The sequence below is a fragment of the Cyprinodon tularosa genome, unplaced genomic scaffold, assembly GCF_016077235.1.
Source record: "Cyprinodon tularosa strain WSP-4 unplaced genomic scaffold, ASM1607723v1 ctg762, whole genome shotgun sequence".
Lineage (NCBI taxonomy): Eukaryota > Metazoa > Chordata > Actinopteri > Cyprinodontiformes > Cyprinodontidae > Cyprinodon > Cyprinodon tularosa.
The window spans coordinates 84,259-105,144 of NW_024039521.1; the positions used below are offsets into that span (position 1 = coordinate 84,259).

General features: G+C 38.4%; 1 protein-coding gene across 1 annotated transcript in view; it reads left to right on the forward strand.

Annotated features, from left to right (window-relative positions):
• The window catches only part of LOC119773513 (plexin-B1-like), a 99,715-nt gene that overhangs the window by 63,547 nt on the left and 15,282 nt on the right, over positions 1-20,886 (forward strand). The window contains exons 6-27 of the mRNA XM_038270497.1: positions 1,243-1,343; positions 1,436-1,568; positions 1,742-1,898; positions 3,207-3,315; positions 4,066-4,174; positions 4,463-5,227; positions 8,191-8,289; positions 8,469-8,591; positions 10,125-10,218; positions 10,355-10,524; positions 12,972-13,123; positions 13,218-13,323; positions 14,783-14,919; positions 15,034-15,207; positions 15,311-15,545; positions 15,632-15,874; positions 17,050-17,226; positions 18,441-18,589; positions 18,670-18,770; positions 18,847-19,064; positions 19,161-19,339; positions 19,428-19,494. Coding sequence (XP_038126425.1) covers positions 1,243-1,343; positions 1,436-1,568; positions 1,742-1,898; positions 3,207-3,315; positions 4,066-4,174; positions 4,463-5,227; positions 8,191-8,289; positions 8,469-8,591; positions 10,125-10,218; positions 10,355-10,524; positions 12,972-13,123; positions 13,218-13,323; positions 14,783-14,919; positions 15,034-15,207; positions 15,311-15,545; positions 15,632-15,874; positions 17,050-17,226; positions 18,441-18,589; positions 18,670-18,770; positions 18,847-19,064; positions 19,161-19,339; positions 19,428-19,494 — 3,798 coding nt within the window. The remainder of the gene's footprint in view (positions 1-1,242; positions 1,344-1,435; positions 1,569-1,741; positions 1,899-3,206; positions 3,316-4,065; positions 4,175-4,462; positions 5,228-8,190; positions 8,290-8,468; positions 8,592-10,124; positions 10,219-10,354; positions 10,525-12,971; positions 13,124-13,217; positions 13,324-14,782; positions 14,920-15,033; positions 15,208-15,310; positions 15,546-15,631; positions 15,875-17,049; positions 17,227-18,440; positions 18,590-18,669; positions 18,771-18,846; positions 19,065-19,160; positions 19,340-19,427; positions 19,495-20,886) is intronic.

A 20,886-nucleotide genomic window follows, 5' to 3' on the forward strand; every position in this document is an offset into this window, starting at 1 on the left:
TCTTTCACTTCTTAGTATCGATTAAAAAAAAAAAAATGGTTACATAAAACATTGATGAGAAAATGGGCTACCTCTGCACCACCACTCTGGCAGAAAGCGCTGTGGAGCCCTTTAACTGTGCGTGCAGCACCAAATCTGTATTTGAGGCAGTCACAGTGGAAGAAAAACCCCAAACAACATGGATAATAATACCTAATCTTTATTTTCTGATGAAAATATACAGCACTTGCTGTTTTATCTCATCATTTGATTTTGAAAGCTGGGGAAAATATGGCAATATACAGTGATACTGCAATATCGTGATAATATTGTATCGTGACCCAAGTATCGCGACATGTATCGAATCGCAACACTCATGCCAATACTCACCTCTACTCTGACTCCACCCTTTTACTGATAACAAGATCTGATCAGGAGAGGACGCTTCTCTTTAGATCTTAATGTCCACAAATCAAGTCAGAATATTTTAGTACAAATATTGATGTTTATAAAGAAATTGTAGGGGACCATCCAAGGGCCAATCAAGGAAAGTGAGGAAATTTTGAATGGCTACTACTGTAGTTTTGACCGTTTTTTTTTTTTAAGCAAGAAAGTCCACCTTCAAACATAATCTGTGCTGGAATCAGATGCTTTGATGCCCAAAATGTGTTCAATGTGAACTGACAATAAGGACACAAAGGCAAACAGAAGTGGGGGTTAATCTGGCAACCCACCCCAATATTCTGAGCCACCTTTCCACCTGTAGCTACTCTAAGCAAAAGAATGTGATAACTGGGTAAAGCCTTTCTCTAACCCAAAGGTGTTCAAACCCTAGGGGACATGTATGACTAAACAGACATCTCTAAATGTTTGTATTGTGTTAAGAAAGATTTAAAGTCCAAATTAAGAAACAAAATTAAAAAATACTCTTCAGTATGTTGCAACAAAGTGAGATACAAATCATCAAATGTCTTTGAAGTTAATTGAAGCTACAATTCTTAAGCTTGAAATCAAGCAAGTTAAAAACATTTATTTCTTTCTACTTCCACTTACTTATGTGAATTTTAGCCTCACTGCATTATTAGATTTGATATATTTCTGTTTTGAAGTTAAAGCTTTTTGTTTTGTAAAAATAACATTGCTAAAATTGGACTTTATAAAGAAAATATGAGAATATGCTATTCTTGCTATTTAACATTTAGAATGACGTGTTTCTCATGTATGTGAGGATCTAAGTTCTGCTTGTTCTTCTGTCATTTTCAGGTAGAGAAGCGTCCTGTAGCAGAATGCGGAGATCACTTGGACTGTTTGTCCTGTCTCTCTGCCAGAGACCCTTACTGCGGTTGGTGTGTCCTTGAAGGACGGTGGGTGTTCAGAGTTTGAGTTTTATCTCCACTGCTTCTTTCATGTCTCCATTTATGATCCTGTTATGTGTAATCCTGCCATGATGTTTCAGTTGTGGCCAGCGGTGGGAGTGCCAGCGAGGCTCTTTGCAGGGCCAGTGGTTGTGGAGTTTCAATCAGACGCAGCAGTGCCTCAGCATACAGCGCCTCAGCCTCTACAACATCAGCCGTGGAGAGAAAGCAGATGTAATACAGAGAAGTTCATATAAAAGCCATGCGCCTCATTTTGCTGTTTAGCATTGTTTTATACCATGGCTGTAGTAAAGAAACTCTACTTTTACCCACTTTAGGAGGAACACTACAGTCATGTTTGATCTCTTTACTTTCTATCCTTCCACATAATGTCTGTTCCCACTCAGATTGCTTTATCAGTGGAGGGTCTGCCCAGTCTCCAACAAGACGAGGCCTACTCCTGCTTCTTTCAGGACACAGAAACCCCTGCCCTGCTCACCACCACTGGTGTTATATGCTCCACCCCGGACGCCAGCAGCCTGCCCCCCATCAGTCAGGGAGATGGTTAGTTTCTGTTCATAATTTATATTTATGCAAAAAACATATATTATAACTTATTATAATTATTAAGGTTGGAAAAAGAAATGTTTATTACAAGTTTACATGGAATCAAAAAATGTTGGTACTGCGTCAGATATAGATACCACCACTGGTGTTTTTCTTTTGTAAAATCACACCTTACCCATATGTTTTAATGTTTGACGGCGTCTGGTGTGATATTAGTCTGATATCTGACCACTCTAATTGGCATATTTAATTTACATTACCTCTCATTCTGCTTTTTAAGCATTCTTAACAGATTCTGGATATGTCTGAGGTTACCTTTTTGTGAGGATTTTTCTTAAGGCTTATCTTAGCCCAGCTACCTCCAAAGCTACCTCCAATGTGTATTTCAGAATGTAGTTGTGCTGAAACCTCCAGTTGATTTCAAGTTTCAGGTGAAGTTGAACGATTTGGAACGATTTCACTAACTGTCAACAGTATATGATCCTGCTATTAGCATGTTTGCTGAATGGATACACTTTTCAATCTGCCTGAAAGAAATTAACTAGATGGCTTATGACCTGTATTTGAGGTTATATGCAGATATAACTCAAAATTTTACAGTTGATGGCAATTTTTATTGAATAATTGAATAATCAATTTAAAAATAATAGACAAGCTTAGCCTCTGGCTGTTCCTGTAAAATCAAATTCTGAAACCTTTAAAAGCACTTTTTGAAGTATGTTTATTTATTTCTGTACCTGGGCATAAAAATTACAATTTTTTTTTACAATTTTTTCATGAAACATTTTTCATGAAATAGCTTGTTTTTCAAGTAATTTGTACATTACTTAGATTATGTCAGTGGTATCTTGTATTATCATATCCACATGTAACAATTAGGTTTAAGAAAATCTTATCACCCGAAAGGTTTAAAACAATGCTTGACTCTGTGAAAGCAGAGTTATTGTTAAATCCTTTATATCAGAAACATTTTCAAAACTCAAATTGCATTTCAATACTTAAAAGTTTTCTGTTTCTGCTCCTCTGAGTATCTGAAGAAATGTGATCTGCCATTTTTTGATGGGCTTTTTTTGCTATTGTTGTTTTTTTTTCCTTTTTTTTTTCAAACTCTTTTTTTATTTATAAAGACTTTTTAAAATACTTAATGTTCACAAAAGGTAGCACAATAATGCTGCATAGAGTTCTAACTGAATCTAGGAGAAATATGCAGCTTTTGATCGAATGGCAAAATGTTACAGTTGATTCTGCTAAAAGGATTAACTGATCTCAATGTTTTTGTTTTTTTTGTCTCCTATTGCAATGCAGAGTTTGTAACCGTGACGTTAACTCTGCGTTTCATTAACGTGACTGTAGCCGAGACAGAATTCACCTTCTACAACTGCAGCCTGGTGCAGGAGCTTTCTGGCCGCAGACCGTGAGTATAGGTGCCATTCAGGAAAGTAAAGAGTAAAGATTTGATGTTTGTCATGATGGTTTTATTTCTGGATAATGGCCACCTGACCAGGACCCAGTCTTTTCTAAAAATGTAAATCCAGTCTTTTTCAGAGTAGTGATGAACAAGTCTCTACATGCTAGATCTAAGATCCTTTTAAGCCTTCCACATTTGTCTGTCATGAAAGTTGCTGGAAAAAAAATTTCAGACGCCTTTTGGAATACTTACAGGTTAAACGAAAGTCTACTTTCTATTGAAAATACAAAGACAACTGTTTGGTTAGTAACGGTTAACCTTGAAGCGGCAGCTCGGTTTGCCTTTTATTTTGAAATATTAAGAAGATCCAATTTTACAGTAACTACTCCCTCTCACACAGCGAGATGTTTGAAAGTGAAATAATCAACAACTTAAGGCCTAAAGGCTTGAAAAACAAGATCTTAATTGTTGTTCTTATATCTTATAAGAACCTTGAATGAACTGAACCAATAGGACATTTTTCAAACCTTTACAAAACACAATGATTGTAAATCTGCCAGGAATATAAGATCTATGCATCTCTACCGTAAATCTAATTCAGGCTTATAGAACCTTTCTGTTTGTCGCATCTAATGTTGGACTGAAGACATTAAGAAAATGTGCTTAGAGAGTATTTACCATGAGATTTAACAGATTTGCTTTATTTGGAGTTGAAATTCTGATCTTAATCTCTTGTTCTACCTGCATCCCTGCCAGATGCCAAGGGTGTGTGAGCAGCCGCTGGGGGTGTAACTGGTGTATCCATGAGCATGTCTGCACACATAAACACACCTGCAGCCAAGGAGTCACCGTCCACAACCGACACGTAAGTCATCCGTAGGTCCAGCGCTCTTTTCAACCCTTCCAGTCAGACGAGGAGCTAAAAGCACTTGGTTTTTCCTCATAGTCCCCTTAGTTGACTTGAGCAGTTTTTCTTCATTTAGTTTGTTTTGCTTTTTTATATCCATTTGACTTAATCCATAAACATTCTTTTTATATCATTTTGCATTTTTTCTTTGTTTCTCCAAATCATTTATTTCATCCTAATTTTTTTTTCTCCCCCCGCCTGCTTTTTTTTCTGTCTCGTCTTTGCTCGTGCTTCTCCATCATCAAGTTCACACCACAAACACCCACCATCCCGCCACCAACCCGAAATCCAACCCCGTCGCCTCCTTCTGTTCTGACTGCTCCAACAACAACAACAAGAGCCGTTACAACAACACAGTCACCACCCACAGAGACATCTACCCCCACCACAGCAGCTGTCTCCACAACTACCATTACAGAAACCCCCACCACCAGCCCCAATGCTGAATCCAGCACCTCAGTTTCCTTCTCCACAACTTCCCCTTTTGTCGGGCTCTCCACCCAGACCAGCACGGCAGACACTGATGTCTCCACAACAGATGGAAACCTCTCCAACACAGAGGCAGTCACAAGACAAACTGTTGGTTCTCTCAGTGGCTCGTTAGAAGATGAGGAAACCTTAAATGCCACAGACGGAATGAGCCACACATCACTAAGCAGCACCACTGGCTACATAGACTCTTCGCAGAGAATGTTAGTCCCTTCTAGTGAAGCCTTGAGTTCTTCCCCTGAGATAAACCTCACTCCTACCAGTGAAGTGGCCCCTTTGATAGACCACTCTATCAGCGAGGTCGAGGAGTTCATTCCTCTGACCACTTCTGAGGAGAATGTCTCACCTACGAGGATGAATGACAGGGAAAAATCACAGGAAGAACCAGGGGTGGACTCTGAAGTGACTCCATCTGTCGCCCGTTCGTTCTTCCCGACCCCATCACCAGAAACAGTTGTTGATGTCAGTCTTGAATCTCCAACAAACCTTCAGTCTGATTCTTCTTTTGAGGCTTTTACTTTGGTGAGTTTAGAGGCTTCAATGAGAGCGTGATGCAGAACATGTTTAGTGAATCTCTGAAAGAATCTACTGTTTCCGCAATGAGCCGGAAGGAGAGATTAACCTCACAAAACGAGCTACACATTTTATCTAAAAAACAAACAAAATACAGAAATATTACTTAGGCGAAAAGATGTGGGGTATTTTTTGTTGTTCTTAATGAAAATGAAATAGTGATTGTGCCTTTGTAATTATGCCCCATTATTCTGATATCTTTACACGATTACAGTAGAAATCCAGCTGTTCTGTGAAAACCTTCAGAGGTTTTTAGAGAACATGTGTGAACAAACAGAATCATGAAGACCATCAAAATACAGCAGATACTTCAGGGAAAAAGCTGCGGACCGAGGCAGTGTTGGGTTATAACCCACAAGCTTTGAATTTCTCACAGAGCACGTTTTAATCCATAATCAGAAGGGGTTAGCTTCTCCACCTAAACTGACAGGCCAGGCATGGAGGGGATTAAGGCCAGAAGCCGCCAAGCTAATTTTGTTGCAGCTTCACATGTCTAGCCTTAATTGAGGAATTTTAACAAGGAATTCATTATTGAAAGAAAAAAAAAAACCTTTGGTAGCAACCTGCTACCTGCTACCTTCTGTCAAACGTGGAAAAAAAAGTGCTCCAATCAAAATAGACCATAATCCAACCCATTATAGTTTGGCTGAAAAGTACCTTCTGCCATCCTAACCATAAAGCATTGTTGCAATGGCATCATGTGGAGATCATTTTTTTTTTAGCAGGGGCAGAGCAGCTGCTGTGAAATGATTTGCAGAGGTATGGATCTATGTTCCACTGACCAATAATTGGTTGAAAAGACATTGAAAAGAAGGCAGGATTTACGTCCAAAACCACGTCTACATTTGGTTGAAAAGTGAAAGATGAAAAGGTGTAATTTAATGAATTTAGCTTTAATAAGTTAAAAAATGAAAACAATCATTTTCATAATGCCCAATTATAGCAACATCTCACTCCTGGCATCTTCCAGCGGTGACGTCACGGTGCGGTAAGCCTAGCGCCATTCTCCTGGTTTACAAGCAAAATCAATGGGAACTACTAGACACATCTGCAATCAACAACAATTATTGAAGATTTCCAGAGGATTTCACCATTGAAATTCACCAGAGCTATAGTTAAACTGACAATGCCCACATACATGGTAGTTGGATGTTGTAATATATCTGGTAAAAGTGGATAAAAAAAAATTAGTTATTTAATCTTTCCGATTCATGATCCTCCACAGTCATTGGATTGCCATCTTTAAGAGGGAGGATTTACCATCTAACATCTGGCCAGAGAAAAAACATGTAATATGTAGCCAACATTTGGAAGAAGAATGTTTTCAAGATGACTTGGATAATAGAACGTTGTGACAAACAACACTGGGACTTGCTCAACAGCTGATACCGCACTGTGACGTCAAAAACCTGTAGGGGGCAGTAGCACTCTTTGACAAACATGGATATCTATCGTAAAGCACATTCAATTGAAAATTACTCATAATTAAAAACAATTATCATTTATTGAAGAGTATTTAATAATTCCATATTTACAGTATTTTTAGAAGTTTGAATTCTGAATATGACCGGACCTTTCCCTTAAAAAGATGTCTATTTTTGTACGAGCGGGACAGAATCAGACTGACCAAACATTGGCGAATTTTTTTTTAATTCTTGGACTAAATGTAGACTATGAGATCGATCAGATTTAACCTAAATACCAACGTCTAATTGATGCTTGGTGTTTGGTTGGGTGGACGATTCTGGAAGAAAACCTGTAAGAAGCTTCAAAAGACCTGAAACAGGGACTCAGCCAAACATGTAATGGAATGGTTGAAATTAAACTGCCTGGTCTGATTAACTGAGCAGGAGCTATTCATTAAAGGAAAATTGGAAAATGTATCAATTTATAGATATAACCAAAGCTTCATTGATCAGTTGTTGCTCGATCACAGAGAAAGGGGGATTAAATACAAATGCCTCACTTTTCAGATATCCACTTGTAAAGGATGTACAAACAATATGTTGGTTCCCTCTCATTCATAAAAGAATGTGTTTGTTTATGAGATAAACTACCTGCTAGCTTAGCATAAATCGTTGAGTTTGTTAGGAAAGTTTTCGCTTGGCTCTTTGCAATCATGTTAATGTTCATCTACCACCACATCAGAAATTCTTTCAGATTCACAGGTCAGAACCTGATTTATTAATCACTTTAAAAAAATAAATGCTTGCTGTTTATTTTACTTACGAGTCTTCATACTAACCTCTTACTTCACCAAATAATCTTTATTTCTTCAAGAATTCCAAAATGATTCCTTTATTAGACCTTGTTAATGCCAGAGGATAAAAGCTTTCATATTAGGCACCAGTGTTTACTGCACTACACTTATAGGTTTGTTAAAGCCTCTACGGTTTATAAATCTTGCTGTGATGGCTGAGGAATCAATGCCGTCTCCAATGTGTGGATGCAGCAGAGTAATTTAAAGCATTAACCTGACAGGTTTTATTGACTCATCTGCTCTCTCCATATCATTTTTGCTCACCTCATTAAGTCCTACAGGCAGGTAATGACGTTGAGCTAACTCAGCATTTCCTTTGACATACAAGCATGTTGCTGTATGCATATCTCTAACCTTCTACTATACTTCTACGTTCTTCTACCTTCTACATTATGAATAACATTATTTTTTGCAACATGATTTGCCTTTTTTTTTAAGCTGAAAAAATGTGGATCATTTCATTGCTGGTAGAGCAGATCAGATAAGCATGGCTGTTTTGTCTGTTCATGGTTTGGGGGATTGAAAAAAATGATTCACTTCCTGCCAAACTGATAACATTTTAGTGGATTGCAGCAACTGCTATGAATCAGGACATTTTCTAGTATTTAGAGAGGAAGTGTTGAGTTTATAATGTTATACAATGTGTGAGCAGGAATGCCCGTGTGTGGAGCGGATAGAGGATTCTTCTCTACTCCCTGTCAACGTGGAGAGAAAGATCACATTGGTGGGCCAACACCTCCATCTTTTTCAGGTAAAAAGAAAAGACACTACAAGTAAATCTCACACAACATTTCTGTTCATTTTGGCTCAATGTTGCAGGACATCATTTTCATTTTGTTTAAAAAAGGGGAAAATATCACTTATGTCCTTAAAGAAATTGCAAATTATAAGCCAAAGAGGGCAATATTTCTTCTTCTCTTTGTGTTTCAGGATGAGGATTTGGATTATGAGTGTGTGTTGGATGTGGAGAATCGGTCCGTAGTGGTTGAGGCCTCCGTAGAGCCAGATGCTGGTCAACCATCAGTCTTCTTTATCACCTGTCAACCACACCAAGTCAGTAAAAAGCTCCTCTTTGATCTGAGAGTAAATATAGGTAGAATAACAAAGATTATTAGATATTAAATCTTTGATCTAATGTCTAAGCAGGTGTTGTTTTAATATATATACATGATTTAAGTGGTTTAACATTTAATTATAATTATTCACCTATAGTTCTTGTCAAAAGTTAACATTTAGACATGTTTATCAATGTCAAATTACATTTGGGGCTTTTAACGGTTTATTTTTCAAGGAAAACAACTTTGAGTTTTCTACTCAAAGTCTTAAAATATGCAAGTAAATTTTATGAAGTTGGGTTACGACTAATCTAACAAACCAAAACAACTCTGTTGAAATTCAATAAACAAGAATGAGCGGGATTTGGAAAGATAAAAATGTGAAACATTTATTACACCCTGGCTTCCTTATGTACAGTACATGTTGCTCTCCATTGTTTACTATCATGATTTCTGTCACACTGGTGACATCATCAACGCCACCACATCACAAAGGTATCACCTGAGAAGCAACGGCAGCGGGACAGAGGGCACTCAGCTTGCCAGCGGGGGGTTAGACCCAGCTTTTCTTTTGGAAGAGAGCGAAATGCCGATTGTTAGCGGGTTGAAAAACACGTGTAAACCCGTATTTTCAGTGGGAAATAGGCTATTGTTGCTATCTCTTGAAAATTAAAACATGCAGCAGAACAGACACTTAGCTTTTTATTTCTGCCTGGCATTGTTACTTCTGCATGCAGATGTGTATCAACAATTGTGTTCTTCAAGCTGCTCCGTCACTACAACACTTTAGGCTAACCAGCAGTGTAATAGTTGGATAAAACATAAACATAGTGAACACGAGCTGCTTAAAGTCATAAGGAGTTTGCCTTGGTGACCATTTGCCCTAAAGCGAATTGGACCGAACTCTGAACCCTTTGGAACTTTTTTACTACTTTCCAACATGGTTGCCAGATCCATTAGATGTATTCCTACTAGAAAGATGTTTTTAGTCAAGAAAACAGTTTCTGCAACAGTAGCAACTCTGACTGTTCAAATGTTACAGTATCTAATATAGAAGTGTATCCCTTTTGGAGAGAGAGGGTCAGAAAAATGTTTTAAACAAAGAGGCCTGTTTGGATTTATTTACCACATAATCTAAAGATTTTTAAAATACAGAAAAATATGTTTTTTCTTTGAATATCCTAGTTGTATTATTGTCAATTGTGAGCAGCACTCACAATCTCCTGGCACCCTTGTTTGATCTTTTAATAATTACCTGTTTGTGTATAAGAGATTTTTAGGATAATCCTGAAATGTAAACATTTACATTATTTTTATTTTGGCAATAAAAGGGTTTTAAGAAAGCTTTTCAGGTAGAGGTTAGGATTCCAATGTATTTTTTTTTACTTTTCATTGAAGGACAAAGCATTGTATTAACAGTACAACTGTAGAATAGGACAGAGTTAGCCAGAAGATTAGTTTACACACATTCAGACAACTTTTTCATTTGTGCCAAATATGGGAATGACCTCTAAACCTATTTCTGTTGCAGTACGTTTATTCCCTACTAATGGAGGAATACTCAGCAACAATCAACGTCAGGAGAAAAAACAACTTCCTGATTGACAGCGCTGAGGATCTGCAGGGTGAGTTCTGTTGCTGTATGTCTTTCTATTTGTAGAAAAAAGCCCCTTGATGTGTCACAATCTAATTAAACCAGTTTATTGTGTAATCATCCAATAAATCCCATCCTCTTTTTCTCTTTATCCTCTTTTGTCTCAGTGACTCTGTTCAACTGTTCAGTGGGCCGATCAGACTGCAGCAGGTGTCGAACGGCTGACCCAAAGTACGGCTGTGTTTGGTGCGGTGGAGCTTCCAGCTCCAGCTGCGTGTATCGAGACTCCTGTGCTGATGAGATCAAACACACCTGCCCCGCACCTGTCATTCACTTTGTAAGAACCTTTGATATCCTTACACCTGAAATAAGGATTTCTCTACTCTAGATGGAGTTAGAAAGTCTTCTACTACATAAGAATATTACATGATGGTTTCTGCATTAAGATTTAAAAAATAGAAAATAAAGCAAAACATTATTGCAGTGAGGACAGTTGATGTTAGTCCTTAGGAAAAAGCTAAAGGAAAAGAGATATTCCTCTCACCTCCATATCAAGCGAGTATGTGTAAAATCCTGTCTTAAGTTTCTTGGGAGCTAAAATCATTTTCTTTATGCTTGATTGCGATTTTAAAATGTGGAATTGCTCAAAAAAAGATGTTTGCTTTGGTTGGATGAGATTAAGATTTTTAGGAACTAATAATTTAGGGGAATTTTAGTCTAAGAATATATGAGGAGGAACTTTTCCCACTGTTAAGGAAGGCGGAAGGTCTTTGTTGTTGTTGTTTTTCCTTAAGGCTCTGAAGGAACCATAATGGCATCATTAACACTTCAGCATTAAAGTGACCCACAAAATATGGACACATCAGCATGTGATTTATCCTCTTCATGGCAATCCCTCCATCAGAACAGAATCCTATTGAAACCTGTGGTTAGCAGGTGCAGGAAGAGCATAAAAGTGGACCCAGGACAGAGGAGGAGCTCTATGCTAAAATATTATAATATATTCAATTCAGTTTATGTATATAGTGCCAATTCACAACAACCTAGGGATGGCATCCAAGGCACTTTACAGAGACAATTCAGCCAGATCATAGAGTCAAACTGATTCAAAGTTTTCTATCTAAGGAAATCCAGTTGATTGCATCGACTTATTGACTCGATTGCAATCCCTCACACCAAGCATGCTGGTAGCGACAGTGGAAAGCAAAACTCCCTTCTACCAGGAAAAAACCTCCAGCAGAATGAGGCTCAGTGTGAGCAGCCATCTGCTGAGGCCGACTGGGGTTCAAGGAGACAGAAGCAGACATAGTAAAAAAAACAAAGATACAAAAGGCAACTGTCAACCAGCTCCACAGGCGGCCTCGTCCAGGAAACACACAGCCAGGCAGACGAGCTCTGAGATCAAATACCCAGTAGCTTCTGCCAATTCAAACGTTAGCTGGAAGCAGGAAGATAGTTTGCAGTTGTTACCGTGGCAATGCTTCACAAATCAAAATGCGGAATTTCATTAAAAGTAACCAATTACTTGCAAGTTGCTTTACTGGTGGGTGACGCTTGCAAAGGAACAAAATTGAGCGCACTGAAACAGGTCCACACAGCAGGAGCAGTGGGGCTGCGTGAGCATGTAACATGCTAAACATGTGTGTGAGGAAGAGTTTATAAGCGTCTTTATGAAGTAAAGCTGCTCCTAAGAGTATTCATCAGGGTGTGGACTTTTTGCAGAATCATGACGCCATAAAATGTACACAAATGAAATACCACAGGTTCTGGCGCTATAATAAAAGATGGATCAATTTTTTTAGTTACAGTAAAGTTATGATGGTAGTTCACACATTAGAGCAGAGGAACTGTTTCAAACTGTCACATACAGCACATCCTCTTCTGTTTGGAGTGTAGATAAAGTGAAAGATTAGGAGTCAAGTTTAGACATGATGGGCCTGCTTGATAAGACAATGTTTGATTGTGTCATCCATGGGAAAATGTACCAACTACATTTTCAATTTCAAAACAGTGACAGGGCGCATGAAGGAACGGGTGTCACTTTCTTAGTAACATTTCAGCTTTATTCTACTACTTTTTTGCTCATAAAATAGGTGTATGAAGTTCTTAAAATAAACACTCAAGTTTCCAGTGCCAATTATCCTAGATTCCTTTGAAACCAAAGTAATATATTTTTGTTTGTTTTTTTATTTATGGGGAAAAAAAGGCATAGAGGATGATTTTTCTGGAAACTAAGTGTAAAAAAACCACCTAAGTCACTTTTTAAATAACTGCTCTTCAGCCATCGAGTGGAAGAATCTTCCAGATACAGTCTGATCTTTTTTCTCTCTTCTGAGGCCTTCCTCTGCTTCTCATAAACTTTTAAGACCGTTTTGTCATGTGCTTCTCAGACTCTTTAAAGTACACAGTGAGATGAAGATGGAGTGACAGTGAATGGCTGAAACCGAAGCTCAGTGGATACAGAAACATTCGAAGTGTTCAGACACAGTATTAGGAGAAAAATTATTTAAAAATGATTTGTATTTGGGACTACCAACGGATAACATTATTCCCCAGAACTTGAAGACAAAAAGCTGATACTTTTTAAAAGCTTAGAAAAAAGTTTCCATTTTTAGGATGGCTGTTGATTGGATGTTAACTTTAAGTGCAAACCATTTGTGATATTTCACAAACTAATTAGAATGTCTTAGTATCTATCCAAGAAAAGAAAAGAAAAGAAACAGCTAAATGTTGATAATCAGTCAGAAAATATATGTCATAATTGGTGTTTTCCTGTGTTTTCAGTTGGACCCGTTGTCTGGTCCGATCGAGGGAGGCACAGTGGTGACCATTTCTGGCTCTAATCTTGGTCAGAGGGCAGAGGACATCGAGAGCTCCGTCACAGTGGCCAATGTGCCATGCACCGTCATCCACAGCAGATACGAAGTCTCATCCAGGCAAGCCGTTTGCACAACTCCACACACTCCGCTTGCCTTGAGCAAGCAGCACATCCATTTTTATATTTATAACAACTGTCATTATGTGTTGTAGGATAGTTTGTGAGACTGCAAGCAGTGGAGGGGAGATTACAGGCCATGCCTTTGTCAAAGTAAGAGGAGGAGGAGATGGGCAATCTGCTCAGATGTTCAGTTTTCAGGTCAGTACAGTCATGATTCTTATTAAATGATTACCTTTGATACGCTCATTTTAACATTGGCACACCTCAAGATCTATAATCTGTTACTTTTTTTTATTTGGACCACATCAAGTAATTAGACTATTATTGAAAGGTTCATTCATTTCATTTAATCATAATCTGTTAAGAAACATATTACATAGATTCATAACATACATACTAATTCCTTTAAGCTACTATTTATGTTAATTATAACTCTTTACTTACAGTAAAACATCAAGGATTAGAGTAATACATCAGACCCAAAACATAAACACTTTTTAGTTTGAGCTTAGTGAAATGTGTGTTTTACACCTCCTCTCAGGTTTTACATTTCCAAACATATTATTTAATCTGAGGATTGTGCCTCATTATAGGAACAGTATATTTATTCATTGAATATGATTGTGTTAATAACTTTTATGAAGAATGTCTCCCTAGTGCTTCTGCACACAAAGCATATGCTGATGATATTATTAAAAATGCAAACAAAGAAGCAAGTAGACATCTGCTAAAGAATGATGTTTTACATTGTTTTTGAACATAAAGTGTCTCTTTAAGGTGTTTCCACCTTGTATTTCTGCTTTTGCTTTTTGAAATTGGTGTTTTAGCCAACTTCCATGTTGTCAGCCAGGTTCTAGTGAATTCTTAATTCAACAGGCAGTAATAGGACCAGGGAGTGGCTTGCTTTATCCATGTGATTGTATCTGTACATATTATGTACAACAATCACTCTATTTAAAGTTTTCTCCTGACCTTTAAACTGGCTATAAAAATGATGTTTCTGGCAAAGACAACATTAAACTAAACATGCAAAGCTAAATACCAATAAATAAAAAAGTTCATACTATTTATAAAAATCTACTGCAAAGAAGTGGATAAACAAACATTTAGCAAATAAAGACATGTTTTTGGGGGTAATTTACACCTTGTTCAAAGACAGTGGTTTCTCTTAGGCTCATTTTCTGGTAAATAAACACTAATATGCCTCATTTGAAGAATATGTTGTCTGATGTGGCAGATGACTGAATGCAGCAGTGGGACAAATCACACAGGAAAGGGGGGAAAAAGCTTTTAAGATAAATGTCCAATTAGAAAAAAGCCCCCCTCCCCAGCCCCCGTGGCTCTTCTTAATTAGTGCCTGATGAAATGCAATCCAAGAGGAACAACGTGTCTGCTTATTTACATCATCGTAAAACATGCTATCTTTTACTGCAATGTTAATGAAACAGATGACAAGGAAGCCTAATTAATACATTACAAGGCTTTGAGGCCACATTCACTTGTTTCCCACAATCCATTGGGCTCTGTTTTATCTCCCTAATAAATCACATGCTCAAAATTGGCTATTTGACGCAATTTTTGTTTTCCTTTTTCCATCCATTTAATATTTACATCCTCCACTTTATATTTGCTCCTTCTTCTCTCCATCCATGTCCAGAATCCAGTTCTTAGCAGCATTTTTCCTTTAAGAGGACCCAAAGCAGGGGGCTCATCTCTCACCATCAGAGGTCGTAAACTGAGGACTGGTCATCCAAGTGAGGTCGGAGTCCTGATAGGAGGAGTGCCTTGCACAGTGTAAGGGTCCCCAAGGGGCGTTTTAATAAAAATATATATACTATTAAAGACAACTGATGTGTTTTATGAGTGACTCTGTGGATAAAGTACAGAAGAAATATCTTTTATGTTCAGGCTGAACATCCAGGAGGATCAGATCAAATGTCTGACCAGAGGCAGCAACCGGACAGGAGAGCACAGCATCATGGTCCGCTTTGGTGGAGCAGAGCGCCATCTGCAGGGCTTAGTGTATCATTACACCCCGAACCCAAACATCACAAGGGCAGCGCCATCTAAAAGCTTCCTCAGGTAGTTTGCTCCATTACTCCAAAGGAACTGCTTTAAAAGGTTCTGGTTCATTAAGTTTAGAAAATCAATATGTGAAGACTGATGACTTTTTGTGGCATTCAAGTGGAGGGAGGATCATCAAAGTCGAAGGCCACAACCTGGATGTCGTCCAGGAGCCAAAAATGAGAGTGACCCTCAGTCCGCCTGATGCTCTGCCTCCCAGACGGAGGAGGAGCATCAGGAAGAAAATGAAAGACCACCTAAACAGAGGACAGAAACACAGAGGTCCTCTGAGGAGATGGAGGAGGATTGTTCCAGAAGCAAACTGCCCAGAGGGAACACTCTGCAGTGTGAAACAAGTCGGTTTGATTCTCATTTTATTTTCCTTTGAAGTTTGAGTGGACTTGTGACTCTAAAGATTACAGCTCCCTTTTCTCTTCTTCAGTATGAATCCCGCTGCACAGTTCACAACTCCACTCTCATCCTGTGTCCGACTCCGGCAGTGGGTTCAGAGGCCAAAGGGGCCAGGGTCAAAGTTCACTTCCTTTTGGACAGCCTCCACTTTGATTTCAGCACTGTGGGTGGTGAAACCTTCAGCTATGAGCCCAACCCCAAGCTGTTTGCCTTGAACACGAACGACCCAAACAAGCCTTACCACCACAAACCCGGCAGCATCATCTCTGTCGAGGTGAGCTTTGTCTCCTGTCTTTCTTTCTGCATGAAACCATTAAAACTGTTTGGACCAGTAATTTTGATTCAGAACATCAGCACACAGGCGTAACTTTCTAAAGGATTGGTGTGGACATGTCTCCACCAACATCATCGGATCTGTCGCTTTGAGACATCTGATTTGCGGTCGCATTTCACTGCGTACATAGTAGCTACGTGATTGGAGGAGAGACGCACAGCAGCACTCAGTGAATTTAACTAACAGCTACTTTGATATATGTTTAAATAAAAGTTAGGAGACGTGTTGGATAAAAAAAATTTTGAGATGCCACCAAAAAATCCATTGGTTAGACATACGGAGCTTTTTCAGCAAAAACTGCAATAGATTGTAAGTTAATACAAGTTAGAATTATAATGCTGGAAGCTTGAGAAAACATAGTTTGTTCTTCTTTACTAGTTAAATAAATCTTTGCTTCTCAGAGGACCATGACTCCCAGTTACAGGTTAAAATTAACACATATTTTCTTATTGTACTGACAGTATCAGACTGCAGAGCTTCTACATTATCTTGAAATTTTGTTTCTGGAATCATATTAGTAAAGAGGTTCATAAATCTCTTTAAGCAGAGTACAGAGAGAAGTAGGGAGAGCTGCAGATTTAAAGGTTAAACAGGTTTACTGGGATATGCAACATGAAATAAAATAGATCTTTAAGTTTACCACAAAGCTTACAAGAAATAAATATGCTGTATTTAAAATGAAGCATATCTATTTTTCTGGATGGATGGATGGAATTTAAATTGTACATTCTAGGGATGCATGGTATATCAATTTTGGCATCCGAATCGACTTTTATTTGTAATTTGTTTTATACATTAATGTTTTTGGGTCCTATAATGTAAGTCACAAAGAGGCGTCTCTCTATCTATAAATATCAGTGTATTATGGTTCTCTTGTATTCTCAACAAGAGGAAAGCATTCACTAAATAAATGTTTTAGCTCATTTACAGAAACCTAATAAAAGCGTTTGGATGGAGTACCTGTAGGTCCATCAGCCAACCCCCCGAGTGTCCCCACCAACTTTCATTACAAAGTTACACCCTTGCGCCAGCAGTGGACTTATTCACTCACACGGTGATGAAATTGTTGCTGCTGTTAAATAAGGTCAAAACGTAAAAGTTACTTTGTCTTTTAGGGAGAAAACCTGGACCTTGCCATGTACAAGCACGAGGTGGAGGCCCGGATAGGAGGGGGCTTGTGTGTTGTGAAGACCCTGACCCACAACCACCTGTACTGTGAGCCAACAGCTCAGCAGCCTTCAATCACAACCAATAGGAAGCACGATGGCATGGAAAGTCTGCCCGAGTTCACTGTGAGTCAGATGAAAAGAGATGCACCTTCTTTAAAACATTTTGTTTTCAAAGATGAATTTGGTCTTAATAACAGCTTTCATTTATTTACCTACAAACTATTAGATTTTCTTATTTTTGGAGGATTTTCACAATTTTCTTAAAAGACCCACCCTCTCCACAATTAAGAAAAAATGCACATGCACAACCTTTTACCCGCTCCTAAGAGGGAACGCCTTTTAAATGCATGTGAGAGCATGCATGAGCCCATTTCTCCCCATGCTTGCACTGTTTAAAAGTTGCTTTTTGCATCGCTCATACAAGCTTTCTTTCCAAAAGAAGATTTGCAATTTTTCCACCAAGTCAGACTCACCACTGGTTAGACAGCTACCTGGGGACAAGCATATAGGACAGCCTTACATAAGCATATTATTTTGATGATCCACCCAGAAAAAAGGAAAAAAAAAACACCCTCCACCATCCATTTAATAATGATGCACTAGAAGCATCTGAATTCAAGTATAAACAAAAAATAACTAATTGAAAAATGTTTATTTAAAACTTTTTTTGTATAACATCTCTCAAAAAAGCATAATTTGTTGTAGCAATCTGCCCTAAATGATGGAATACTTAAGATCATCTTTAGAGACTAAATCTCTCAAGAGAACCCTTAGGCAGGAGGGGAATAATCTGTATGTGCCAGACTCATGAAAACACGAACCTTAGGTTGTATTAAGGGGATTTAGGTGCCACCAAAAAATAATGCATCATTTTAAATGGTCTTGTATTTCTAATAATGATCTAAATTCAGATTATTATAGAATAAAATCCAGAGCAACTGAGCAACCTTCAGCGGTCAACTTCTCAAATACTGCTGTATTTTGAAGGCCTCAGAAGTTTTCAGAGAACATTATTAAACAAGTCAGAAGAGAACGTAGAGGACTCAGCATTAGTCTCTACAGTTCACTCTCTTTAGGTGGAATGAGAAAATGGTCAATTGATGAGAAGATGGGTTGAGCCAAAAACACAAGATGATTCTGGAGAAGGATATTAGAGATTAAAAACAAATGCAGGACATGCCTTAAAAAAATGATTTAAAATGGTTGGATTACTGATGTATGTTTCGATTGCCTTATGACGCCTCATGATGTTACCAAAGCTGTAGACGTGTAAATATGATCCATATTCTTAGATAAAACAGAGAACATCTGAATTTCTGTGTGCATTTCACTTCCAGGTGAAAATGGGAAATCTGAACTTCTCCCTGGGCAAAGTGCAATATGACATCCAGGCCCAGTCTACATTTCCTCTGGAGGCTCAGGTGGGAGTCGGGGTGGGAGCGTCTATCGTAGCTCTCATCGTGCTCATCATCGTGCTTATTTACAGGTAAACCTATTTTTTTATTCAGTCATTCCTTCTTCATGCATTTAATATAAAATAATCAGTGCTTACTCTGTTTCTATCAGGAGGAAGAGCAAACAGGCCATGAGAGACTATAAGAAAGTACAGATCCAGCTTGAAAACCTGGAGACCAGTGTGAGGGACCGCTGTAAGAAGGAGTTCACGGGTAAGTCAGTTTCCCCTACCAACTTTTGCTCTTTCACCTGAGAGTGAACTCACTGAGATCCTTATTCATTTTATAGACCTGATGACGGAGATGATGGACATGTCCAGCGATTTGGTGGGTTCGGGGATCCCCTTCCTCGACTACCGGGCATTCGCAGAACGCATTTTCTTCCCAGGCCACCAGGAGTCGCCACTGAGGCGAGATCTAGATGTTCCAGAGAGCCGAAGACAGACTGTGGAGCAGGGGCTGGTTCAGCTGTCCAATTTGCTCAACAGCAAACTCTTTCTGACCAAAGTAAAACCCTCAAAGCTACAGCCCAAAACGTCTTCTCTATTTATTCACATAAAGCAAGAGTTTTTTTTTTACATCTTCTGCATGTTGTCCCTGCAGTTTATTCACACCCTTGAGGCTCAGCGGACCTTTTCCCCCAGGGACCGGGCCTATGTGGCCTCTCTTCTGACTGTGGCCCTGCACGGAAAACTGGAGTACTTTACAGACATCCTTAAAACGTTGCTGAATGACCTGGTGGAACAATATGTGGCCAAAAATCCCAAACTCATGCTGAGAAGGTGAGAACTCTTTACCAAAAAATGAGCAAGAAACCTTTGTTATCCACCTGCTTGAGGTTTCTTTGTTCTCCCTTTTCTTTTTCTCCAGAACGGAATCAGTGGTGGAGAAGCTGCTGACAAACTGGATGTCCATTTGTCTCTATACCTTCCTGAGGGTATGTCCTGCTGGATTTTAAACTAAACCACCGGCTGGGGACTCAATAATTTCAAAGTCTTTCAGTATGGCAGTGAAGAATGTTTAAATTACTGTACAGAGTAATCAGATGTATGATAATTCATGATGAAAAAAGCTTAAATTGTGGAAGCATTATCATTATCAGCGGTCATGTTTGCAGTCCAAATAGTTTCAGGAAGTTCCGAAATCAAAGCTCCAGGTGTGGAGTTTGTTTAGAGAGCGGCAGGTGGATGGTTGGAGATATTTGGGCCTGGTAAAAAGGGCAAAAAAGAGGGTATATTTCTAAGGATGCAACTAAAAACAGAATGAAATCCAGCAGTGGGTTTAAGGACAGACAACTGAGTATTGGTGCTTTGTTTAGGATATATTGTAGTAATACTCTATTTATAAGGTAAAGGTAAATTCTTTAGGTATGAAGCTTTCAGATTGCTTGTAATCCAGGAGAGTAGAGATGTTCTCAGTTGTGTCTGTGATCATGATTAAAAACTGGAGAACATTTTACAAAAGCTAATACTGCAACTAACTGGTTCAAAGATCAGAAGGATTTGATTTTAGATCGGTTTGCTGTAAACCTCCAAGATGGTAAACCAGAAAAGAATTTATGGCTTCAAATGAAAGAATAATTTTAAGCACTAAGAATTAGTGACCAGCATGTATAAGAAAAATCCCGTAGTTATGACCCTGTCATTATTATTGAGTATATGACTAATATGAATGAATTACTCTGACCTTGAAATGGATAAAAAGTCCAATTGCTTTGCATGGTACCATAGGTTCGTTGGAAAAAATGAAATCTAAAAAAGTTGAAGCTATATTAGTATTTTCTCAATGCTTAATATTGTGACCGGACAGCCAAAAAAAACCCAACAACATTGACACCAGACAAAAACTATAAAACATATTCTTATACCACTTCTTTATATAATAATTATATGATAGAGTGCTTTTCAGCTTCATAAATTAAAGTTCTGTGACACAGTTACAGATAAACATCACAGGGCTGGTCTAGTTGGTGAAATTTAGATATACCTGTTTTCTTTGCTTTTATTCACAGCCTCTTACATTACTGCGTAAAGACTCCAACAGAATGAATGTTTAATGGGAGAAGTTTAGTCCTATTTGCAGCTTAAGATGAAACTAGGGGTATCACAGACAGAAATCATAATTCAACACAATTGCCATTAGTGAATAAAACATTTCAACAAGTAGGAGACTAATGAACAGTTCTGATACTCTGTGTTGGCCTCTCTAGATTGGGTGCGAACGTTGTTTCATATGCTTTATTTATGTTAGTATTATTTTATGTTTTGTACGTGTTTCTAACTAATTTTATAGAGTGGACTTTTGTTTTCTGCCCTTTTGCCTCAATCAC